Source organism: Toxorhynchites rutilus, chromosome 2, assembly GCF_029784135.1.
Source record: "Toxorhynchites rutilus septentrionalis strain SRP chromosome 2, ASM2978413v1, whole genome shotgun sequence".
In the NCBI taxonomy this organism is placed as follows: domain Eukaryota; kingdom Metazoa; phylum Arthropoda; class Insecta; order Diptera; family Culicidae; genus Toxorhynchites; species Toxorhynchites rutilus.
Genome location: NC_073745.1, coordinates 315,497,905 through 315,525,055, shown reverse-complemented (window position 1 = coordinate 315,525,055; position 27,151 = coordinate 315,497,905). Strand labels below are relative to the sequence as shown.

Below are 27,151 nucleotides of genomic sequence, written 5' to 3'. Positions count from 1 at the left end.
TCAGCTGCAATGCTGCGGCGTTTCATCGTACGAAGATTGGTACGATATCAGTGCCTGGCCTGGCGAGCGATGGGTACCCCGATCATGCTGTCGTCCCCGTTACAATTCCATTTTCCTGGAGGGATCTGGCGATGACCTACAGGGTGTTGATTGTAGAAAGTATATCTAACGTTCAATTTCATAAATATTTTTTGCGTATGTGCTAAATTAATGACCGTTTTCAGAGCCGGGGACCCCTCCCTACTGTGGGACAAGAGTTGCGGCCAAATTCTCCAGATGTGGTTCGTCCAACGGTTGCATGTTGTTGGAACTGTTGGCCTCGTCATAGCATTCCTTCAGGTTAGTATGAGCGACTTTGATCGTTTCCCAACGTTAACCTGCGCAAACGTTTTACCTCCCAATAGCTATTTGGTCTCATCTCATCGATGCTCCTGTTCTGTACCGTGAAGCACAAGCGGTCCTCGAAAACGTACAAATCCTACTCGCCCACTGTTGATACCACCCTGAATCGGAACAGTTCCGGCACGTATTTGGACGATTGAAAGCGAAGTGGTGCACATACGGAGGGGACCCACAAAAACATACACATCGCAGGCGAAAAAATACTCATTATAATTCTATTTTTTTCTGCCGAGATAACAACGAGTTGTTAGATTAAGAGAGAAGCTGTGCCAAAAATTGAAGATAACATACAAAGATGGTTACTTCTATCTGTAGATGAGCCAATGTTAATTTATGAAAACGATAGAAAACAATATAGAGTTAAGATCCGTAGCAGGACATCGTTCATGCAAAACAAAACGACGACAAGGATAGATTTATTTTCAACAAACTGGAACAAGTGCGCGAAGATTAGCGTAGATTAATGATTATATTTTATCATGCATGCATGAGGAGATCGAAGGGCTTCCACTAGGGAGTAAATTGTTCATTAGCCAGCAAGAGAGACATTCCAAAGTTGCAGCATTGTATTTACACAGTGACCAAAATAAACGATGATATACTCCAGCGTTTCAGTGTTTCATTCCAATCCAACCAGTTTGGAGCCGATTTCGTTGACGGATTTCGTAAGACCTTTCTTCGCCTTGTTGAAAAGTTCTTTGGGAGCCTGAGAAGTGATCAAACAATAATTATTAGGTAAGAGCATGCTATTTGTAACAGATCACCTCAATGGCCGCATTCAGCTGTTTGGTTAGGGCATCTACCACTTTGATGATTCCTTCTCGGAACGCCTGATAATCCTCTATTGGGTTTGGCTTGTAATCTTTGGGGGTTGCCTTGTCCACGACCGCTCCGGGCTATTTGGGAGAAGAGTTGTTGATATGTTCGAAAAAAATAACTGATAGAAATAGGATATTATATAAATACTAGGATAGAGTACATACGTTCAATGCGTCGATAATTTTTTGCTGAATATTGTCGTAGAAAGAATATATCTTGGAGGTCAGGTCCTCTTTTTCCAGTTTGGCTTCCTTGTTTTCGGATTCGTTGTGCAGTAGACCGAAAACCTTTGAAATGATCGTATCAATTAATAATCGTCTTGGTCAGAGTATTAAATACATAGAATATTCGAAAACTTTAGGAATTATTTCTAGGGCTGTAACAGTTTAAATTCTCGTGGGGTGTTTTAGTTAGTAAACTTGTATTTGGATTGTTTATTCGCTAAAAAAAAAGGAGAAAGGCGATATGTTATTTGGTGATAGATCATTTATAGAAATTAGCGACACAGACTTTCATGGAGGTCTATTTACTCTTTCATTTTTGTACCTATTGATACTTCCGGCAATTTCCGTACAAAAATCATCCATTTAATTTAACCTGGCGATAAATTTCTCGACTTTCAGTTTAAATAAACAAGATAACCCGGAATCCGGTGAAAAATATGCTAAAATGAATGTCTGTTAGAAGGATACAAATATATATAAATTTCCCGGAAAGAACTCTAGCGGAATAGTAGTATTTGAATTAGTATAATTGATGATTGATTTGAATTTTCTGAGATTCATCCAGATCCCGAACTGCAGATTCTAGGCTCTAGATCAAGACCACAGATCCACAACACAGGTCGCAAAACTCAGGTTGGGATTGTGAATCCAAGCTACAAATTTTCCCAGATACTAGATACGGTTGATGTTGTATTCAGAATACAAACTAAAAATTACAGATACAGATTGCAGATCCATGTTTGGATTCCAGATACAAATTAAAAATTTCAAAAAAACAAATCTTGAACCTTGATTTGAAATGAAGACAACATTTTAAGGTTCCATAACCATGATTGGTTTCTTATGACCATTTTCTCTGTTCTGAACACAATCTGGAATCTGGAGTATTCCTGATTGCGTACTTAGATCTCAGTTACGATTCCAACTGCAGATTCTCATTCTAAAGACCAGTACAGTTTTAACGGTTCTCAGTGTTCTGACACAGATGAAAGAATTCCGAATTTCGGAGCTGGAAGTAGATTCTGATTTGAAGTAACGTATGCGTGATAACCATTACGAAGTGGCAGTGTATTCGTGATTTGTCCCACAACCAAATGTCGCAAAAAGACATTTCAATCACCGTGTGAGTTTTTTTGTTGCTAACTTCTGACTACCTAGCTCGTTCGCCATGGACAAAAACAGGTGGTAGTCACTTGGTGCAAGGTCCGGGCTATAAGGCGGATACAAAAGAACCTCCCATCCGAGCTCCCGGAGCTTCTGGCGCGTCACCAAAGAAGTGTGTGGCCTGCGTTGTCCTGATGGAAGACAATGCGGCCTCTGTTTATCAAAGATGGCCTCTTCTTCATGAGTGCTACCTTCAAGCGGTCCAGTTGTTGGCAGTACAGGTCCGAATTGAGCGTCTGGCCATAGGGAAGCAGCTCATAATAGATTATTCCTTGACAATCCCACCAAACACACAGCAGAACCTTCCTGGCCGTTAATGAGGGCTTGGCCACCGTCTGAGCCGCTTCAGCGGGCTTCGACCACGACCGTTTGCGCTTCACGTTGTCGCAAGTGACCCACTTTTCATCGCCAATCACCATCCGCTTCAGAAACGGGTCGATTTTGTTGCGAATCAGCAGCGAATCACATGCGTCGATACGGTCAAAAATGTTTTTTTGCGTCAACGTGTATGGCACCCACACATCGAGCTTCTTTGTGAATCCAAGCTTCTTCAAATGGTTAATAACGGTTTGATGACTTATCCCCAGCTCTTGGCCGATGCTACGGCTGCTACTATGCCGGTTTTTCTCGGCTAATTCAACGATTTTGTCGCAATTTTCGACGACAGGTCTTCCGGAGCGTGGCGCATCTTCGACGACCTCTACACCAGAACGAAAACGTTGAAACCATCGTTGTACGGTGGAAATGGAAACTATATCGAGTCCATAAACTGCACAAATTTTATTGGCAGCTTGAGATGCATTTTTGCCTTTGTCATAGTAGTACTGTAAAATATGTCGGATTTTCTCTTTATTTTGCTCCATATTTGCGACACTATAACTCACGAACAACTTAACCAAACAAGACACTGTCAAGGACTATATTATAGCGCGCAAAAAAACCTTTCCAACAAGCTATAGTATGACTCGATACAATGAATACAACTAGAACTACGCGCTTACAACGACACCTCGCGGAAATACCGCAGGACTTATTTTGACAGCCTAATATATACAGAATTATTCAAATCAAATTTGGAATAAATTGGTTCAGTAGAACTTGAGATATCGTGTATGCCAACTTGAACTAGTTCTAGTTCTTGAACTTGATCTAGAACTAGTTCCGAGAAAAACGCGTTTGAAGCTTTGAATCAAGTTCGTACTGGATTAGATACCGTATTACTGAAATAGCTATAGCTTGGTGAATAATATATATTTTTCAATGTCTAAACTCCAAAAATATGAAACAAATTTAGTTTCAGATTTCTAGACTGGAATATCCTCTTATTTATTTATCCATCGATGATTATATATCCATTGGAATAGGATATGAATCCATTAAACATCTCGCATGCAGGCTACCAGGACGATGTTCCGCCATGCAGTCCAAACATGCCCTATCGCATCTCATACGCAGGCTGATGAGACGGTGCTGAGCCGGGCCTTCACCATACGCGGTTAACGCTCTGTAGAGAGGTTGTCATCATATGTTATCTCTTCTCTATATATATAAAAATCTCGTTTCACGATGTTCGTGGCCGAACTCCTCCGAAACGGTTCGGCGGTTTTTAATGAAATTATGCACAAAACGTTTGTTAGGCATGTGAATAGGTCGTAAACTATATTACATACCGCTAGGATACCGATCACCGTATATTGAATACCGATTAGTGTGACACCATGCAAATAAAAAGGTTTTTTCTGAATAAATTGAATTTTCTTTTTGCGTATTTTTCAAAATTACATAAGAACATAAAAACCCAAATTTTCATGCTTTTAATGCCGTCCCTTTTATATTTTTTATTTCGCGATTTTAGTACTTTTGTAAACACAATATCCAAATGAAAAAACAACCACCGCTCAATTTTCCAACAGGACGAAATTATTTACGTTATTGAATGACAAATGGCGCTACGTAGCTTCATCGAACCCACACATGCGGAAGTAACTGGAAAATTTATATGTAGTTCCAAGAGACGAAACAAACAATAGAGCTCGATGGATTTTTATTATCGAACGATGATTCAACGCAGCTAGGGCAACGTCATTCTACGATGTCGTGAGTTGTGCCAACAATTCATGGTCGGCATATATGCGAAGGTAGGGGGTGAACGACTGCGATTCCTACGACACAATCGACAGAAGTAGAATGAGGACGAATAATTTCACCTGCGAGAAGGTATCAAAAGCAACACCGACACAGCATCTGCTATTGCCAGGTTAAAACGCAATGCATTGTTATGGAAATCAACAGCGTAAAGGCCTCGGAAATTCCAGATCCATCTACTGATCAACTACTCACCCGTCTTCTAAAATACGATCGAGTCAGAATAACTCGAACGGATCGTGTTTTTCATTCTGTAATCCGTTCGACTCAAGTCCAATCAAGTTGTGATAATGTGATAATGCATGGCAATTTGACTTGGACGACATTGAGCTTCGGGTTCAATCTCTGTAAAAATAGAAACGGATTTTCGGGTGTTTTGTATGTAACACAGTAACACGTTTTCTGCTAGTGGGTGAAAATTGTGTCTGATAATGTTTTTATATTATGGATAAAGTTTTAGCGGAAATGCAGTTAAATAATATAGAAAAAAAAAGTTGAGTTAGGGTCAGGACTATGTCATCTATGTCATCTAAATGACATAAAGTAATAATCTTCATTCAAATGTTAACAATATGAAATTGTTTCCGGTCTGCCAACCGTTAGAAAGTAAATTGCTTCACAACTTCTATTTTTCATCAAGGCCAGTTTGCCACATTTCCAAAGATCGATTAAATTTGAGTCGAACAGATTTGAGTATGCAAAAGTCGATTTCATTCGAATCGTGGAATCCGATCGGCCTTCAGACCAATCGGATTCCGGAATATGGGTTAGTGTTTGGTATTGTTCCCACAAACATGGTTCATGGTCCATGTGGTGATCGACTAATATCAGTAACGCAGACGTTGACGGACTGGTATTGGGTATTAATGGATTAATGTTGAGTTCCGTTGTTCGGCGAAAATCAGTAAATCCAATTAAAGGTTCGTGAATAAATGAAGCAATATGGCTGTGTTTCAAACTCAGAATATGTAACTATTTCTCGATTGAATGACAACGATGAAATAATGCGCCAACAAATTAGCAGGTATATTACCACCAATGTCATATATTTATTTTCATAATTCATGAACAGTCATAAATTTGGCGGTCCATTCAGAAACGTTGTTTTTCACTAACGAGATCGTAATTGAACAAAATTAATATTGATTTTCTTTATTTCATTTTCTACTTTGAGACAAAAATATATTACATGCTCTCACAACATATTTTACATATAGCAATTATTTATTTTTTATTAATATGTAAAATATTAAAACTTTACATCAAAAACATCAGTTTGATCTTGATCAACGAATGGATGAAAAACGTAAAACCATTTAAACATACTTATAATATATTAGTTATTGTGGTTTATACAATCACCAAAATATTCACTAGAAATAATTTATTTGGCATAACAAAGTTTTCCGGGTCAGCTAGTTTCCTATAAATATTTTACTACTCTCGATCATGAATCTAGTTTTCATCAGATTAAAATGAAAGATTAGTTGATTGTGGTTAATACAAATTCGTTCGTATTCCATTTGCACCGGTCATCTTTCGGTGATCTATAAATGACGTGTTACGGCATCACATTGGACAACGGTGTTTTGTTTACATAGAGCATCTGTGCTCAACCTGATTCCTTCGGCCGTTCGCAGCCGGCTCGGCTTCTGTGGTTGGCCCATCTGGTTTTACTCGGTTTCGAACCATTTTTCGCGCTCATTACAGAAATTAAGAATCCGCTGAGTAAATAGGGCTGACAAAATTTTAGAAAACATAAAATTTCTCTAAACTTTTTTGTTTCGAGGATCGACGCATCTAATTTTTCGATTGGTGCTGTTTTGAGTCAATGAAATCATATTAACGATATATCGACACAGTTTGCGTCTAAAACTTTAAACAAGACTGAGGAATCGCATAGTGCCACACAACAGTAACTGCTTGCGATTGTTTGGGGTTTGAACTATTCAGTGGAGGATACCTATGTATAGGTGAGAAAGATAAGACCACTAGCCACCAACATACAATATTTCTCCAAAAACTTCAAATAAACAACATATGAACATCCGAGAGTATCATTATGGTTGTCGTAGCTGATGCCTCAACGCAGTCGAGTAGCATTGTCTATCGTTCCGACTGTGCCCACATCTCAGCTGTCAGTAAGGATCAACAACTGCCAAAGTGTTCACCTTTCAGCTTTCAGCTAACCCAGCCTGTCGGAGGGCTGCTTAAGCCGCGTTCAGACCAATTTTTTATTACCCACTCTGCCACCACACTCCATAGAAGACGACGATTCCAGCTACGTTATGTCAACAGAAGCACCGTTGAATAGCTTCTATTTTCAAATAATAATTGAAACTACCACGACCAACCCAGAAACAGTAATAATAATCCCGTTTCCAGGCAATCATTGAATTTTAACCAGAAGAACAAAACAAACAAAAATCACCGTGTTAAATACTTTTGAAACAATTCTAGAACGAATCCAAGATGTGTTCAAAAAAATATTTCTGCAGGCCAGGACTCCTCAAGATTTGTCTCACTTAAACTACAGGGTTTTCCAACTTTAAATTCCGAAAGTAAATTTAAATAAAACACACTTTGAGTTCGAATTTCGATGAAACTTTTATTTCAAATTAAAGTTTGGTTTATGCCATTATGTGTGAAATACAACATCATTCAAATGTCCACCTAGGGCTTCCTCGCACACCTTGATCCGGAACAGGTAATTTTCGATGACTTTTCGGCACATATGGGGCGGTATCTCGGTCATAACTTCACGAATGTTCTCTTTCAAATGTTCAAGAGTTTGCGGAGAGTTGGCATAGACACGGTCTTTCGCATAAACCCACAAAAAAAAGTCTAGCGGGTTCAAATCGCATGATCTGGACGGCCAATTGGCATCACCAAAACGCGAAATTCCATGGTCACCACGCTCTAATTTTTGTACCAGTTCGACTTTATATGGATGTAGGTGCAAGTCCAAATGCAAAATTCGCCACAATGATGTGTTTGACAAGTCCAATTGCTGAGCACGCCGTGGAATCGAAACATTCGGGTCATCCTCCACACTGGCAGCAACAGCAGCAATATTTTCGGCCGAACGCACATTACGATGATGCACAGGTTTCACAATATCCGCTACGAATCCAGTTTGTTCGAATTTACGCACTACATTAGCGATTGTGTGCTCTGTAGGCCGTCCATGACGACCAAAATCCGTCAGTAATGTTCGAAAAACATTTGCCGGTTTTTCATCATTTTTATAGTATAATTTAACAAAATTAACACGTTGTGCGATGCTAAAACGATCCATATTGTAAAATGGCAGACATTCAACTAACGATATGACGCTTTGGTTGACAGCTATGTCAAACGGTTGTCAGCGCAGGGCTGTATACTTTCGGAAGCCCGAATTGGAAAACCCTGTATATTACGAGATGTTATAGACGCAGATGAGTCAGGAAAACACTTGTTCTTAATAAACCCCACCAAATCCTTCGCACAGATATTTTTCTAATATAATAATACTATTTTTCTTCGAGCATTGACAAATTCAGTAAGTATGGGAGCATGATTCTCATTAGATCTCGACATGCTGTTCATATTGAGAAAGCAATATAGGAAACAGTTACCTTCTTTGTTGTATCGAGCTCTCTTGTGATGAATAAAGGTCCTGCATTCTATCACCTGATATCAAAGGGAAATTATACGATTTGAGTACCTAGGTATATTTAACTCTATATAGAAAATATTCACTTCTTTTGGCCCGTGGAGACATTACCTTCTATCGCCCTAGAACCTCATATAATCCAAAAGTAAGTCACTCCTCACTTTTCGGCCCATAATATTTTCAACGTGGTCGTGGTGGAACACAATTATTCCATTCATTCATTCACATTACACACCCCGAAACAGTTACAAAAATTTTATACGGAAATCAAGCGAAAATCTGAAAGACAAATTGACCAAGCCGGATTAGAACAAATTCAACAGAAGACAACAAGCTCAAGCATAAGAATTGCAAAAAGCTTTCGTCCACAATAGCAATGAGAAAATCTATCTTATATTAATTCATCACATAAATCTGGAAAATCTAGAAAACCTGATTTATATTTACAATATAAACACACCATTTGACAATAATCGGAAAGTTTTCCTCCACAACTTCTATGATCATAATCATTATCATCTACATTATTTTTTCAAATTAGGACATAGTCAGCTGAACTATCAATCAACTCGTAAAAACGCGTAGGAGGGCAGTCTAAAGTAATGAAGCAAATCACGAGCCTGTATTCAAATCGCCTACTATTAAAGGGAAATTAGTCGATTTGAATACCAAGATATATTTAACACTAAATAGAAGTTGCGCTGATCCAGCACAAGTACGTTTTCATCGGCCACCAACGTTAAGAACTTGATCGTTCAATCAGAAGTTTCAACATTAGGGGAGACACCTGAACTGCCGTAATCTCGCAAAGTGACGCAATCGCCAACATTGACATTTTACTTTTTTTGTTATAGATCGATAAAGAATACCAAATCCTTCCAAACAATTGTGAAAATTTACAGAAATGTGAAAAAATGACTCCGTAAAAGCTTGAAAACGGAGTGGCGCAAGCGCCATTTCCACTATGATGTGGCATAATAGCATAATAAAGCATAATAAAAGTCACATGCCTTCTTTCTTGTAAAAAAAACACTTTTCCGAAAAGCTTGTCATGCCAAATATTTTAATCAAAAACAGTCCATCCCCATATAATGTTACTTTTATAATAGCAATTTTGTTTCAGAATTACAAATCATGTACTAAGAAGCTCACAAAACCACGTACTTTAAATACATAAAATCATACTCATCTTAAAGTAAAGTTTATCCTAGATTGAAGTGTATTGCTGTTCTCACATATAGCTCATAAAGATTAGAACTAAATAGTTCAAACTCATCAATTTAATTGTTGATTACAAGGATTCCCTAATATGTAGTGTCTTTTTTCTTCAGGCATCAAGGGACAATGCTTCTTGACGATGTTTACTTTCCTCGTCTGTTCAATTCCTCTTTCGGATAAATTGAAGCTGAGTGTTGATTGAAGGGTAAATGTCGGATTTGGTGAACAGCAGCACTCTTCTAAATGCTCCAAACGAAACGAAACGCATCTTGTAACAAAACTCAAAACATCCTCGCGTAAACTGTATCTGTTTTACTTCGGATAATTTCGGACGGCTTTATGTTATTTAACACGGATGGTTTCAATTGCATTTTGAATTCGAAAAAATTGGTGCTGTCCATAATTATTACAATCCGGTTCTCAACTACGTTAACGCTTGCTACAAAGTTGGAGAAGTGTGTGAATTCTTCTCCCTGATGCTTCCTGATGCTTCACTCAACGGCAGCATGTTGGAGAAAATAATTGGACACAGATTCTTGCATACTTTGATGGATGAACGCCAATCGGTTGTGGACACAGCGATTTAAATTTGCTGTTACCGCAACAAACTGGCGTTGGTGGCATAGCTTGAAAAAAACTGCATTTTTTGAAAAATCAAGCCGATTGCAATGTTTTTCCATCAACAATACACATTTTGTACAGATCAGATTTTCGTAATGTACGCGTATGCTTATTATACATGCAATTTTACAAAAAGTCCCGTACTGAAAATTCTTACCTCTGGCGCTTGCGTCAGTTTGCGAGATTACGGTAGTGAAGAAAGCTTCCTTGCACGGCGGAAAGTGTGTCGAGTGTCAAGCCCACTTTATCGCTAAACTGGCGATGCCCGTGTTGCAGGAACTGTGCATACCATCTTCTCTCTTCTCCGAAAAAAAAGAATTGAATAAAAAAAGACGTCAAGTTCTGTTCTTCATACGGTCGTCCCGAGCCGTACTTGTTCTGCGCTTCCGTCTCGCAAATAATTTTACTTTCATTTTTACAGCACGGTCATCCCGATCCGCATTCTTATCATTATCATTTTTTATACGGTCGTCCCGATCCACATTTTTTTCATTTTCATTTGTACTCATACGGTCGTCTCGAGTCGTAGCCGTTTGTGCGGTCGTCCCCATCCGCGCATATCCAGTTTTATTATTCCGTTTCATCATACGGTCGTCCCGATCCGTACTGCTACTTGTAGGTTTCTGCTAACTAAGTAGTTCCGGGCTGACCACTCATGTCTCCATGTAATTTCGAGTTGTCCCTCCGAAAGGTTCTAATGTCCTTTTGCACACATACAAACTTTAATGAAAAAAAAACAAACAACCTAATTTCTGCTTGGAATATTTCACACACATAGCTGACGAGTAATTTTCATGTTTTTTTTTTAAAGTTAATTAAAAACCCTACAGAATGAATTTCTTCCCTTTTTCGTACATATTTCTATGCTGAGAAATGTTCTACTTTATGCGTTCAAATTCTAACTGAAACAGGCTTTAGGCATGATACACCACCAGCGAAGAACATTGCGAACCAGTGCACCGAGCCGCAGACTCACATTTATTAAAATAGTAAGCTTAGCAACTTAAGTATTCAAAAACTGGAATATAGGGTGGGACCTATATTCTAAGTTGTTCTAAGTTCTATAACGTATTTATTTTGAGTGTGCATTTAATAAACTCAAATATTCATCATTCTGTAGGGTTGTGTGTGAAAAATGATTCTCTATTTTGATATTGTCGTTTGCTCTTCAGTTTTCAAAATGGCGTCCAATTAAGAGGAACATCGCTTCAAAATCCAGCACTATGCGAAAATTCAAGGTTCTGACACACAATGTTGGCAAAAACGGACTTCAAGCAACTCCCGGGACAGGCAGTTTACACGGCGACGGAAAATAGGTGGCAGACATCTTCAAGACCATGAAACTAAACAAGTTCCTCAAAATACCCAGCTTGGCAGGCAATTTGCACCTGCGGTTGGACAAGCGATATTTACTTCGTAATCGGAACCATCAATTTTCCAGGAATGCTTGGGGAAACATCTGTTGCCTTTCCTCAACATACTCGACTAACCCATTCCTCTTGGCTGGATTTGGCGTAGTACCATCACGTAAAAAAGACGGCAGAATGATACGATTGTGATACAACAAATGAAAATGAACCAACGTGATGGTGATGTGGTGGAACCCAGAGCTTCGCTCCATAGAGAAATATTGGGCCATTGCCAAGCAGAACTTGAAGAAGACGCAAAACTGTGGAAAGCGTAAGATAGTTCAGGATGGGTTAAGCGAAAAACACGGCTGTTCGGATTTGACAAAGCGGAAGCTAGAAATGACTATTTTTTCTTTGTATAATATTGATTAGTAGTTCAGTCTCGGGCCTTCTGCTTTCCACACGACATTTGGACTCAATTTCATTTTTTAACTAAAAAAAAACAAACTGCACGTCTTTTTGTTCGAGTTGATTTCGATCGTTCCACCCTTTAAGCATATTTTAGCTTGAACCGTGCGAACAGAAATCAATTTAATGCAGAAATAGAATCAGTTTATGTTGTGATTCTGATCAAGACAGCTCAGATTTGTTTTCTCAAAAGTTCCTCGAACGTTCCGAAATTAGGGCTGCCGAAGAAGAAGAGCATGTAAGCTCATCATTTTTTGAGACATAAAATGAGGGTGGTTGTAAACCGGACAGTAAGACCCAACTTATATCTACAATAAAAGTAATAAAATAAAACAATAACAAACAATTAACAATAAAAGTTAAATTGTACAGTAAGACTCTTTCACTCTATTTTCTACCAGTTTGTATGATTCATGAGTGCTATAAAAGATAAATACAGAGGACAATTTTTTGGGAAAGAACATCGATCCCAAAAATAGAGGTCCTTCTATCACATCAAAATAATAAACCTCTAGAAATTTTGTTTCACACGTACAATTACCTGCCATTTATTTAGCATTTTCCGTTGGAAATACAATAAAATCAAGCGATAAATTGAATCACCTTGCATGAATAGAATACTGAATATCGCAAAAAGTCGTTTTTCTCCTAAAAGAATTACGTTCGTTGTTAATCGCATGCTTGAAGCTAAAGTCCCAGATTCGCTGAAAATTCACCTCAATCCTCTTCTTTCATTTTTCTTGCCCCGAGTCCGGATCGAAAGGATTATAGGTTAACACGGTTCATTTAAATTCATGTAAACACACATAAGATGGCAAATATGTGGTCCAACAAAAACCCAATCAATCCATGATTGAAAACCGACAGCTGGCTGGTAGCAGTTGATTATCGAATAATTCAATCAATTGAGAGCTACTTCGGCTCGCATCGCCACCCTTCCTTCCACCATTAAAGGCTTGAAACCTTCCGAGAATTGGTCAAACTTTTGGGATGGATTGAAATTTTCACACGAACACCCGAACCGCTCCTTCCCAGCAGACATATGTCTTCATTTGCCAGGAAATGGATTTCTTGTCGCTTATCGCCCGATGCGTACATTCGTTCCCAGAAATAATAGAGTTAAAAAAAATTCTTTTAAACTTTGAAGTTGAGCTTCTCGCGTAGGAATTGGTGAATTTTCGAAAAGTATTTCGGTTGGAATCCAACCCAGCTGGTATCATTCGATGGGTATTTCTGAAAAACATTGAAATATCATTACGCTTGAGTGCTTGTGTTACACGGTGAACTTTTTTCTGGTGACCTTGTCAGTTGTTTTCCAGAGCATTGACACTTTGTATTTCTCGAACTTTTTTTTCACCTTGTAAAATCTAAATGAACACATTGGTTTCTTGACCTACCTTTGAGTCCCCAATCTTTGTCTCTCTGGTCAGCTCATTTGCTCGTCTGCTTCCCACTTCACTGTTGGAAGTTACTGACTTCTCTTGAGGTCTACCCTGTGCCAATTGCTGATGAATTAAAATCATTGACACGATCAAAACGTTTAAATTGCGCCGATGAAACATTTTGGATTGCCGGTCTGAAACACTCGAAAATGATTAATCCAAGTCCTGTATCGCGGTCGATTGTGAAAAATGGACTGACTTAATTGGTCGAAAAATTGTAAATCCAATCCGAGCGGCCAGCTCGTGCCTAGTTACGATTTGCCAAAAAACGACGGTGGTGGTGGCATAGGGTCGATTATCTAACCCAACCATTTGACTTTGGGTTCATCATTGACGGATCTCTTGGTTCCATGTGTTTGGACTTATATTTCGCTCTCCTCACGTCAGCCTCGCATCTTGTCACTTGTGTGTGAGTCGTATTGTGTATTTTTTTTGTTTATCTTTATCATTTCTAAGTGGGCTCTTATGAACTAGAGGTCCGAAAACGTATATGGCGGTGTTCATGCACACTCTCAGTTTCGTGTGGATTCATCTCGCGCGGGAAATTCATTCGAAACCCCGCTCCGTCTCGTGCTTGCGTCGATCGTCGATTGTCAGGTGCATATGCTGCGAAAGCACGCGGCGGTAACCTTGAAAGATGATGATGAGAAATAACGCTGGCGGTTGTTGGCCTTAGCGGGAAACTGGGTCGCAGTATCAGAATAACTTATTTCAAATAGACACTATGTATACTTAACCGTAAATTTTTGAACAGATATCACAAGTCGGTCGAAATTGGCAAGTAAACGATTTTCGTTTTTTGCATTTTTAATACGCAAACTGTCATTTCCTCAAGCCAACTAAGCTACCGCCTATGTTGTTCACCTTATCGGATATACTTTTTTTTGCACTCTTGAACAAATCCCGTGGGGCCTGTCGAGAATAAACGTTATTCAATTATTGTAATTTAATCTCTCGGGAGATGATCTCAACTTACCGCAATAATTTTGTTCGTAATCAAAGCCATGGTCTCGGTGAGTTTCACCAACGGTTTGGTGAAGAAGTAGAATTGGTCACCTTCATTTCCGTACTTGTCTTCCTCACGGATATTGTCGATCAGGGGTTCAGTCTAAGGGTAAATTGAACATATATCATGATTTAGCTTATCTAAAAGATGATGACCACTCACATCAAACCAATCCTTGATTTTCTTTTGGATATTATCGTATTTGCTATACACATTTGACGGGAAATTATCCACCTCCTTCTGGGCATTATCCTGATCCTTGGAGTTGCTGTATTTTTCTAAAGCTGGAACCTGGGAGAATGAAGTTTTACATTTGAAAATTTATCGTAAAAAACTGATTTTCTATTGCATTTGTGTGTGTACGATACTGCAGAAGCACTGTGAGATCGCGAAACGTGGTTCAACGCGTAAGGGGACAAATTAGACACAATTGATTATTCATGTTTGGATTCGTTATAGGTATGGTTATCAAAAAATTTTTGAACCTAGAAGAACCTTGACAGAACCTAAACCTTCCGAACTACCCTTGTCCTCCCGTAGTTCTAGTTGGATATGAAAATAGTAGGAATGGAATTCTGACCAAACGTACCGTTTTGAACGGGACAGTATCGTCTTTTAGGCTATTTTCGATTACATCGCCTTTAATCAACTTGCGTCGTTTTTTGAGTACTAATTTTTTTTTGTTAAACAACGATTAGCGATCTTTCGAACATTTATTGGCCTTGGAGAAAAATGTGATGTATCTGTACCATCTATGTATTGTTATAGAACAACTACGTCCAAACGACAATCATCAGCGATGGAGAGAGGTTAACGGTCAGAGTCCTGTCCTCTCTTCATCCATACAAGCTCTGCTTGAAACTGATCTGCTCTGCAAGAAACATCGGGTTGTTGTGATAATTATAACACAACAATGATCATATCAATTGTCTCCTCTGTCCAGTCTAAATAAATAATAGAAGAACAGAAGGAATATGGGATAAATTTGTTTTGTCCCAATGTGGCAAGATGTACATGTTTCAATTTAAAGGGTTATTGCTTGAATAAAGACACTAAGCTTAGACTTTTCAAAAGTTTCATTTTAACATTCTTCATATCGTGTGACTTTCTTTTGCTTTCGGTTAATGTGCAAACTTTGGACAGGCTAAGGGTAGCACTTAATACTTGTGTTCGTTTCGTTTTCAATCTCAACTGCCTGGACAGCGTTCCTCATTTACAAAGCGAACTTTTGGGGTACTCATCCCACAACTTTATCAAAGCTCGTTCTTGTCTTTTGATTCATAAAATAATCCCTACAAAATGCCCTACATATTTGTATGAGAAATTGGCGCCTTTCAGAAGTGACAGACTAAATAAATGTGTTTTACCAACACACGCCACTGCATGGGAAAACATTATTTGTAAGAGGTGTTTGTCTTTGGAATTCTCTTCCCAATCATATGAGAAATCAAAAATCATTGACAACATTCAAGAAGCAATGCAAAGAATACCTGGATGATTTTAATAATTGTTATAGTTTTTTTTGTTTTCCTAATAATTGGATTGTATTGTTGTTATTTTTTTTATGTTATGTTAGTAGTAACAAGCCATATGCTATGTAGCAATTTAAAAGATGCAATATCTCATGCTATCTAACAAACAAATAAATAAAATAAAAAATAATACAGAATATTCTCACAATCAGACATTCCCTCTACACATGTTTTTCATGAGTATCGCTGCCACCTGAGTAGGGTTACAAACAGGCAGAATTGGGTGGCTGCCAATCCAAATGAACCCAATCTACAAGATTCATACTTTTCAAAAGTTGCAGTATACAGATATTGAACCGTTTCAATACCTAAAACCGATTCAGCACATGGAATGTTAAAATGTCGGCGAACAACTTTTTTTGTCGGAATCAATGACCGATTGTTTAAAAAAAATAATAATAATAATCCGTACCATTTGCAAACAGTTGTGTGCAAATATTTTTCTGAAATGAAAAACACATTTCTAGAATGTAAGGAACTCGTAAAACTTAATGATTATATTTTGTGTTTGTCTGGTAGAATAGTAGTAGAATATTTGGTCGGTGTTAAGTCAGAGCGGACCAAGTCGCAGAATTACAAATTTCGAGCTATTAATTGCATTAGGTTAAACATCTTGTAAGCTACATTCCGCATTTATCAGATTTGGAAAATAACGCGTACAGCAGGAATAACTTATCGCAATTGTTTTGAACGCTCAATTAGAACCCCTTATAGCACCAAACTTCAAACTCGTTTTTCTCGAAATCATAAAAATGTCACATGGTCCGGTCTGACTTAACACCGACCATTTGGACAACAGAACAATCACGACGCAATGATAATTGTCATACAGAACTTTGATCTGAAATATGACAAATTTGATTACCAAAAATCATAATCTCCTTTGCAAAAATCTCTCCAGTATCTCAATATTCTTTAGTTGTAGGGAGCAAAGCAGGTACAGGGTGGGCCATTTAAAGTGGAAGCATCTGGCAACCCCATAACTTTTGACAGAGATGTCAGATTAACAAATGTCATACCGCGTTGGAAGCGTCATTTCAGTACAATTTTAACCATGGAACAATACACACCTAAACAACGCGCTGAAATTGTTCAGCTGTACATTCAAAATAACTTCTCAATTGTGTTAACTAAACGTGCGTGGAAAAATAAAAATAAAGTTAAAACATCGCCTGGAGACAACACTATACGTCGATTATATGCCAAATTTATATCGTCTGGTAGTGTTGGTAATGCCAGTCATCTGTCCAGACAACGACCAAGACGTTTCGACGAGAATATTGATGCCGTTCGAGCCAGTGTTGCAGAGACTCCATCGACATCAGGTCGCCATCGTTCGCAAGAGTAAGGCATCGCTCGAACCACTCTCCGACGCATAATTCGTGTTGATTTGAAAATGTTTCCGTATAAACGGCGCTACATGCCATACAGCGGCTGCCACGACCAAATTATTGCGCGAAATGTTCCCCGGAAGATTAATGTCGAAAAACGGCGATTATGACTGGCCACCGAGATCACCTGATTTGACGCCTCCTGACTTTTTTTTATGGGGATATTTAAAATCCAAGGTATACACTGGTAAACCAAGGACCCTGGCTGCGCTGAAAGACAATATCCGACAAGAAATTGCTGCCATATCGGCCGAAACATTGGGCAAAGTGATGGAAAATGCCGAAAAAAGGGCACATTTTGCGGTCAAGGCCAGAGGCGGTCATTTACGAGATATCATAATCAAAAAGTAGTTAGAACAAATCTCCTTGGGCCAAAATAAAGGAAATTCAAAAAAAAAATTTAAAATTCCACTTCTTTACTTTGCTATTGCAAAAACAAATCCTTCCACTTTAAATGGCCCACCCTGTACATCCAAGAATGTTTGTTAGATCACTATTATTCACTCAATAAAAAATATTATGTATTTTTGTTTATTTTTTGGGTTTACGAGTTTTTATTCCTGAACTATTTGATCAGCTTAGTCTGGGACCTATGGTTGAGTGCAAGCAATAATGATCCAAAATAGGTTTCAGTTTCTGGAAAAAGAAATCGACCAGCTTACCACAAGGCTGAAGCCACTAACGCATAATTAGCTTTGAACAAAATGGGGCCATATCCGAATCCAATCTCGGATGAAGTAGGGGTTTTTTTTCGTGAGAAGATGTTACGTTCAAAAGTGGGTATCCATTGGGTATCCATCTAATCACACAAATTCGAAGTGACCACGCAGTGCTTCGAGAAAAGAAATAAATGAATCATCCCAGAAAAGATGAGTTGTCGAAAAGATGTTGGGAGCGCTAACTTTCTTCACACCCGCAAATCGCCTACCAGAACAAGAATTTCCTCGTAAATTTCGATATTTTCTACTTTTAAATACTGTCCGGAACACTAAATTTAGGCTTGGCAACGTGACAATTCTGTACAGGGGGTTGAGGATAGTTGGTTTTGTCGTAGGTTCCGTCAACCATCACAACGCAACACGATTTGGCGAGAAACCGCATGTAGAGACCGCCGCCATGAATACTCAATGCAATTCGTACGCTTACATAAGGAAACAAATCATGACATACGGCCAGTTTGTGTATTGTTCTCGCGAAGGAAAAATTAAACAATCAATCAACATACTTCAACTGCTTCAACAAAACCACGAAAAGCAGTGGCTTTTTTTATGGGCTAGTGTTATTTATAAAATTTCGATGAATTCTAAAATTCAAAAATAATACCCGAAGAAATGAGTAAGTGAATTGAAAAATAATTTCGTAGTCCTACGTCACCATGGATTCGTGTTTTAGACATAATTGGCTTTTTTTTCTATTTTCAACTAGCAATAATCGCACCTTGGTGAAATCTCATCGATCGCTACTGCGCAAAGTTGTTTGTTAATCGGGTACCAATTATGAATTTCGAAAAGCAATCAGGAATTGGATTTTGAATTACTAAATTAAAATTTTCGATTGCTGAAATCGCACTTGCACATGTTCACAAAATTCTGGATGATGTTAAGAAACACATTCATAATGATTTCATTTCTGCCAGAAATTCAACTGGATCAATCCATTGGAAACGATCACTCTCGAGCATTCTCAATCGGATAATCCCTTCTTGAGTTAGGCATGATCTCACGACCCTGACACAATCAGTAGCCGTGACTTTACAGGTAAAGTGCGGATTCGATTATATGTAGTCTACGATTTCTTTTCACTGTATGATCGAATTCTGTATATATATATATATATATATATATATATATATATATATATACATATATATATATATATATATATATATATATATATATATATATTTTTTTTTTATACATATATTTTTCGTTTTTTGAACATAAATGAGGAATTTAATTTTCGATTCATTCCCTTAAAGTCATAAAATACCTTTCTCATATAAAACAAAATCCGAATCCATTCAGAAAGTGATAAAGGATCATATTTGATGAAAAAAATCTTTCTATCCTACATAAGATAATTCTGTTGATTCCATTTGAAAGATGAGAAAATTTTATACAGGATACAGTCAAACACTTCTTTCAAATTAATGGATTTAAGTAACATTTTAGAAGTGAAAAACATAAAAGTCGCTGGTTCTTAAAGTGTTATTTTGAATTTTATCCAAAAAATTCATATTAAACTTGAACATTTCTATCAACCAAATTAAAGCTCTCTATCCGCTCTACAATTGGTTCTTTGACACCCAACTTCTATCTTTCTTCTTTTCGCTGCAATATCATTTTCAAACTAGGGATTCGATTTTTCAAAGATTGATTCAGCAAAAATCGATTCTTTGAGACCGATTTAATCAGTGAATCGATCCCTGATCCATTTGGAGAATTGATCTATTAAGATCAATCTTTTTCTAAAAAACGCCCAACACCTAGTGCATACACGAAAAAATACACCCTTAACCCTTTCATTACGGCAGTGTGTTCCGTCGGAGTGCTACCGCTGATCCGGAGCACTGCGCCGAAAAGTATGCATATCCCGCTGGTGTGATCGATGTGCAGTATCACCCTGATGTCGTCTATAGATGACGATCGTAGCGAATGGGTTAATACCGCTATGAGATGACAATGATGAGATTATGGGATAATAATTGTTTTTCGGTGGACTAACGGTCGCCGTTTCGTATTATTAACTAATCACAGTCGCCATTTCGTATTATCAATGTTATTTCACCGTTGGACAAAAGTGGTTGCCACTTAACACATTAAGGACCGCACGTTTTGGGGCAAACTTGAACGCTTAATTTGTTCGGATTCCACGAATGAGATCGTTTACATCGATGTGGATGAGACGAAGGCGAGCCATAGGTAGGCCTTGTTAGATTCTTGGCAAACCAAGGACTTTCAAGTGTAGAAAACACGGATTATTTCGCGATCCATCCGTAACAGACGGAACGCGAAACTCGAGAAAACTCGTGAGCGGTCCGCAATATGTTAATATTGTTTCCTTCGTTTCTCCATTGGTCACCATTCAATATTAACTTCACAAGTTCACGGATCGCCATACCACAATTCACCACTTGGTCACCACATCGTATCCACGGTGTTCATCACCATTTTAATGTTTTCAGTCTTCGTTCAATATTCCTATGCAACAAGACTTGATCTGTGCGACTAGAATCCATTTTATCCGCAAGTTTAGAAGACAAGTTGACTGGCTCATTGCTTTCAATTCGATATGTCGATCATCATCTCAATCAGTCCAGTAGTCAAAAGTTATGAATTTTTGAAAAAATAATTTTTGAATAAAGGGGGAAAAATCGTTTATTGGACCATCGGTTAACTTTGAAAAATCATAACCCAAAAACGAAAAAATAGGCCTCTCTGTTGACGTAGGATTACGTCTTTGATTTCTATATAGGGGGGTCACTTTACAAAAAATGTAACGTTTATTAAGAGTTTTCAATTGCATATTGCGCAGAATCGTTCTTTCGATATATGTTATAATATATACTATTGGACAGCAAATTTATCCATAATTTTTTTTGCTTGAGACATCAACAGTGGAAATAATAAAACAAGTGAGAAATTTAACAAATAAAAGAGGTATGTTTTGCGAGCGAATGCGAAGGAAAATCATGTATTATGCATTCTTTCTTTGGCGTCGTGCACAAGTTACGTAACGCGATAAGGGGGGAAGAGGTCGAGGTTGCGTTACTTTCTGTATATTAGAGATAGGAAATTGCGTAGGGGGGGAGGCGGTCCAAAATCCGGATTTTTAGTGTTACGTAATTTTGCACGACGCCTTTCAACTTCCTATGAATGCTGTATGCAACACAAAATTGTGTGCAATAATTCGTTCTATCAAACAAATTAGCAAAATCTTTTTCGACATATTGAAATAATCAGATGCAAGATTTCGTGCAATAAATAACTCAACAATGATCAATCAACTGTCTCCGCTGTCCGGTCTAACTGGATAATGGAAGAACAGATAGAAAACTCTTACGCCTAAATGGCTATTGTGTGAATGTACCATATGTAATGGTATAGAAGGAATACTGGCGAATGGCAACTGTGTGTAATGTGCTAATTATAGATATGATAATCATGTGACATGTACACGATTAAAATTCGGCTCTGTTACAGCTAAAATGCTAATGAGCCTCAAATAAATAAATGGGATAAAAAAAAAGATTTCGTGCATCACTCAAATCAAATCAAAAAGCAACGAGGAAAGTGTCACCCATACAGTGATAGTTCATTAATAGGGTCGGGAAATCAATACAATTATCGATTTTTACTCGCTAACGGAACTACAAAACAGCAAAAGCAGTACTTAAAATTGATGACGATATCTACTATTAATACATAACTGCTTTGCAACCCAGTTAACGTACGCTCTGTTATTGATAAGTCCAGTTGAAGATAGTTCAGTTAGCGAATGAGTTCTGTATATGACGGGGTGACGAACATCTGAGGCGAGTGTCTTCCGGGCTGCAGCAACATGGGCAATTGTACAATGATATCAATACTAGGAGGATGCCAGCGATTATCATGCGAGGACTGATTGAGATCGGCATTACATCGCATCAAAAAAATGAAACGAAATGAAATAATAATACTCTACATGACTCATATTCATAATTCTCAATAATTCAATTTATCCTATGATAGATTGAGCAGTAGAACCTATACGACTCGATTTTGATAGTTTGACAGGTATGAGTATATATAACAAACGGCCCTTTTCAGGGCTACTCTTTGGAGTTTCAAGAGTTTCAGTTTTCTGAACAATGAAGAAGTACTTTTTAAAAAACAATTGTTCTGAACAATCACAGTCCTACGTCAAACTTCCGTCCGTTCCCCTTATGCTCAGACCCTTCTACTTTTTTTTAAAATATGTTATGTAAAAACACCTCAGCTTTCAAGAAAAATGTCACTGGAGGATTGTGTCCGAGACACGACCGCATAGTTGACATAGGATTCTGTTAGGTTATCTGTTGCATGCTGATTTTGGATGTGTTTGAAAAATTACATCGTTAAACTCTTTGATAATGATTTGGTCGCCCTGAGGAGAGACGATTTGTTTGGTTGTTGAGCTTATTTGTTCACTCCATCAGTGTTTACAACCGAGTGATCATGACAGAAGGATGGTGATTAGTCGTTGAATGGTGCGTATCACGATGGAAGATGCAGAAGGTGAACGAGATGGCTCCTGTGTTATTCTCACTAGAACAAACATGTTTCTTATACATATATTTGAAATGGAAAAGGTAGTTTTCTTTTATAATTTTTACTTTATGAGTGCTTATTCAACCCATTTCCATTTTCGCTTCAAACCAACAGAACACGATCCTATAAACCAAAATGTGAATTTCATCTGGAATAACAGAACCTAATACGATGTATAGAGCATATGGAAAATCACTTTTCCGAATGTTCCGTCACATTTCAAATTTTTCTCGCCATATGAACTTTCCTTGGGGGAAAATGAACACAACAAAACAGATGGCTTAAACCGAACGATCCGTTCTCGAGAAATTAAAATAAATCGTTTCATATCTAAGGTCATTTTAACGCTACCGCTACCATACATAATTTCACACTTACACTTGTGCTCAATGTTTCACAATGCATGATCAGTTATTGATGTGAAATTTCACGAAGCAACCAACATTAAAATTCCAAATTTATTTTCTTTCATGAAAATCTGAGGATGACTATATCGGTTTGGCATGGAATGGCTGTATAAGAATAAGTAATCATTTACGAAAAGAAACGGAGGAAAAATTCCAATAGTTAGCAGCTCAGACGATGATCCAATTCTTACATTTACATGATAGGGAAATAGGAAGGATTTACATGCGTAACATTTCTCAAACGGTCGCTAATAGTTATTAAACCAATGCAAGAACAGACAAAAACATCACATTCCCATTAACTGGGAGAAGTGAAGGGTTCACGCTCAGTACCGTTTATCTAAAATACGAATTTTCGATCTCGTCAGTTCAAATTTGCATATCAGTGAGTCGTAAAAATGATACGCTGTGTGTGCTTCTTGAATTTAATTATTCCCGCATTCAGCTTCATTCTCGTTCTCGTCTCTGGAAGAAGTTCCAGCAGACTTCATCAAATATTTTAGACAAAGTCAATGGCAAAACCATATATAACTCAATTTCCAGCGAAGCTTAACATGACAAGCAATTCGAAACAACGACACAATGACATGGGTACAACAGAACACGCTTTTTTTCGTACGATGACTACTGGTTTAACATGGCCCACAACGTTGTGGTTATTGCTAATCCACATTACACAACTGAACAACACAGCCTTGCAAGGTGATTGCGTACAGATTTCATGTACCCACAAGTAAGCACACTTAACGATCCGCGCGAAACCGTAATCGCTGCTTAAACGCTTCACCCCTCGCACACTTTGCAGCAGTTAAAGCAATTTCACTTACGGGGTTATTTCCAACATATGGCACTTTTGTGAACTCCTCGTCGTAGGCCTTGTCCCAGAACTTCGACCTGTCACTGCTTTGGTTTGCGAAGGCGTTCTTCCCGAGTGGTGCACTTTGAACTGCCAAGAATTGAACATTCGTCGCGACCATCAGCACAATTAACACCCGCGATTTTGACATTTTTCCTGTCGTAATTTCACTGCTCAACCACATTCAGAAGCCACCGCCGTCGCGCGGAGAACTTGTTGGCGCATAACCGTCGTTCAAGCGACAACTAAGAAGTGGTTCATAGAATCGGGCACCTGCGAGTGGCAAAAAAAGTTTACCATTGCCACTACTGGCGCCTCTCACCAATGCGAACATTTCGAACATTCATCCAACAGCAGCATCATTCACGCTGGGTGGATCGCCATTCGCCGATCGGTGATCGGTGATCAGCGATCGTGTAAAAGCAGACTACTACTGGTGAGGGTCTCGTCAGAGTTTTGGTGAAGCTTTGGGACTAGTTAGTGTGTTGAACGAAATGCAATAGTTTTTTGTTCAACTCCAACTGATCAACTCATTATTACCTCATGTATTATGTATACGATCCACCAGCGAAGGACTTCAAGTTCGATGCGGGTGTGTGTGTGTGTATATGAAGGCATGCGCTTCATTCCATGAATGCTTTATCGCCATTCGTTATGAGATTCACCCACACCGTAATGGTTGCAAAATTCGTTGTTTACGAATTGGACTCAAGGAAAGAGGAATAATTTTTGCACAATGGCTTTGATTATCGAATCGAAACGAATTCACGCCTCACTTTCCAATAGGACCTATCTGTTTTGATAGATTCTCTTCATCGACAGTTTCTACCGTTAATAACTCAGCGGTAAAAGCATTCTCTGAAGTGTTCGATAATCGGGAGTGTGGAGGGAAATCTCGTTTATCAAACTATGTGGCAAAACTTCTTCTTCTTTCTTTGTTTTTAAGAGGCTTTAAACTTTGCAGTTCATTCGCCTCTATAGCAAAACTGGCGCAAAATCTGTTTATAAGGCCGTGATTATCGAAAGAGAAAGTCAATGAAGAGAATCGATCAAAACAGATAGGTCCTATTGAAAAGTTAAGCAGGAATTATTGATCGACATGATCAATGATAACATTCAGCTAGCGAGTCATATGATTGTACACAAGCTTGCAAACAAGAACACATTGTATGAGTGAACTGCAGTGCTTCATATAACAAGGTGGAGTAGTAGGTGAAGTTTATTTGTGTTGGTAAACACAGAATGGTTTCATCATTAATTGCATTCAATATGAAGTTTACATGGATGCAGTGGCGTAGTGTACGGAGGCGGTCCACTCCGGGTGTCGGTGTCGTCCTCAAAGGGGTGACACCAATGCACATTGGTCCAGGAGTGGCATTTAAGTGGAAATTAGCATTTAGAGCTGAACAGTTTATCTCTAGACAAAAACTGTCTTCGACCAAGTTGTTACATATGATAGAGCGCTCATTTTTATGTTATCAAAAATAGGGTGACCAAAAATGTCGGTGAAATAAAAAATATAACTTTCTTATCTTTATAGATAGAGGTAAACATAGCTCGACAATGTTGTAATCTCAGTTATTTCAGACACCTTTGTAGAACAAAGTTTTTTTCTATCTCTAGAAATAACCGATATAGGGCTTTTTTTTATAAGTTGCGTTAGGGTCACCATGAAAAAAAAGGGTTTTTTGCTCTAACTTTTATATTTCAAATTCTATATACAAACTGTCTTCGAAAGACTTTTAGAAATTACTAATATGAACATTTTGCGATGTAGAACTTGTCAATATCCCAACTTGACTGAAAGTTTTTGATATTTGTTCCCAAAAAATACGCTCTTTTCATTTGTTTGTCATTCTTTCTGGGGCAAACATAAAAGATTGTTTATTGGCGGCATTTGAGAGAGCAGATTTCACACTACATTATGTGTGATTTTCAAAACTATGTTATATTTTGTTTTTGGGTGAATTAAAATAGAAATCATGAGTTTTTGGGTAAAAAACAATCAATAACTTTGAGCAGGATTTAGAGATTCACAAGTTCTGCATCGCAAAATGTTGTTATTTAAATTAATGGGGCTACAACATTGTCGAGATTTGTCTATCTCTATCCACGAAGATAAGAAAGTCAGATTTTTTATTTCACGAAAATTTTGGTCACCCTATTTTTGACAACATAAAAATGAGCGCTCTATCATATGTAACAACTTTGTCGAAGACAGTTTTTGTCTATATCTCCCACAAAGTTTCTAATATCACATGTTATATAGAGTGAAATTTGTGCTTTCAAATTCCGTCAACAAAAATGTTTTATGTTTGCCCCAAAAGGAATTGCAAACAAATGAAAAGAGCGTATTTTTGGGAAGAAATATAAAACACTTTGAGTGAAGTTGAGATACTGACAAGTTCTACATCGTAAAATGTTTGTATTAGTAAGTTCTAAAAGTCTTTCAAAATCGGTTTCTATGTGAAATTTGAAATATAAATTTAGATTTAAAAAAATTTTTTTTTTATGGTGACCCTAACGCAACTTGGAAAAAAGCCCTATATCGGTTATCTCAAGAGATCGAACAAAACTTTGTTCTGCAAAGATGTCTGAAATAACTGAGGCTACAACATTGTCGAACTATGTTTACCTCTATCTATAAAGATAAGAAAGTTATATTGGTTTCATTTCATCGACAATTTTGGTCACTATTTTTGATAACATAAAAATGAGCGCTCTATTATATGTAACAACTTGGTCGAAGACAGTTTTTGTCTAGCGAATAACTGTCGAGCTCTAAATGCTAGTTTCCACTTAAATGCATCTCCTGGATCATTGTGCAATGGTCATGATAAGTAGGGTAAGTAATCTTGGTTTGTCCGATTTAGGGTGTTTTCACGCAACTAGTAAATTCAAATCGATTTTTATTCATGAAAATAACACATAATCAATACGAGTTTGGGTTTGCTGAAAAGCTCAAAGAGAAATTATGATCATTAGATATCACCATTTTTGAGAGAGAGAAATTCGAATTTTCAAGTAGACTTTGCATTTATCAATGTTTGAGTTTGCTGTATGATCCATTCATAATTCAGGCTTTCTTCAGAGTATTGCCTTTTCTTGGGCATTTTAAAAGTGTTCACCTCAACACACTCAACACAGAGAAACTTTATTTCTGC

General features: G+C 37.8%; 3 protein-coding genes across 3 annotated transcripts in view; 1 reads left to right on the top strand and 2 right to left on the bottom strand.

The window, feature by feature from the left end:
- LOC129768531 (tetraspanin-9) overlaps positions 1-1,010 on the top strand; it is a 50,395-nt gene extending 49,385 nt beyond the window's left edge. Inside the window, exons 5-7 of the mRNA XM_055770251.1 lie at positions 5-159; positions 225-339; positions 405-1,010. Coding sequence (XP_055626226.1) covers positions 5-159; positions 225-339; positions 405-542 — 408 coding nt within the window. The 3' untranslated portion in view covers positions 543-1,010. The remainder of the gene's footprint in view (positions 1-4; positions 160-224; positions 340-404) is intronic.
- Positions 806-13,844, bottom strand: LOC129768534 (uncharacterized). The gene is made up of 5 exons (XM_055770253.1): positions 13,707-13,844; positions 13,463-13,641; positions 1,386-1,508; positions 1,167-1,298; positions 806-1,108 (listed from the first exon to the last, which is right to left on the bottom strand). The coding sequence occupies exons 2-5, from the start codon at positions 13,625-13,627 to the stop codon at positions 1,022-1,024; spliced, it is 507 nt and encodes a 168-aa protein (XP_055626228.1). The 5' UTR covers positions 13,628-13,641; positions 13,707-13,844; the 3' UTR covers positions 806-1,021.
- Positions 13,845-14,288: 444 nt separating this feature from the next.
- LOC129768532 (uncharacterized) lies at positions 14,289-24,315 on the bottom strand. Its single transcript, XM_055770252.1, has 4 exons — positions 23,959-24,315; positions 14,676-14,804; positions 14,484-14,615; positions 14,289-14,419 (listed from the first exon to the last, which is right to left on the bottom strand). Exons 1-4 carry the CDS (start codon positions 24,169-24,171, stop codon positions 14,330-14,332), a joined length of 564 nt encoding a protein of 187 aa, XP_055626227.1. The 5' UTR covers positions 24,172-24,315; the 3' UTR covers positions 14,289-14,329.
- Positions 24,316-27,151: the final 2,836 nt, after the last annotated feature.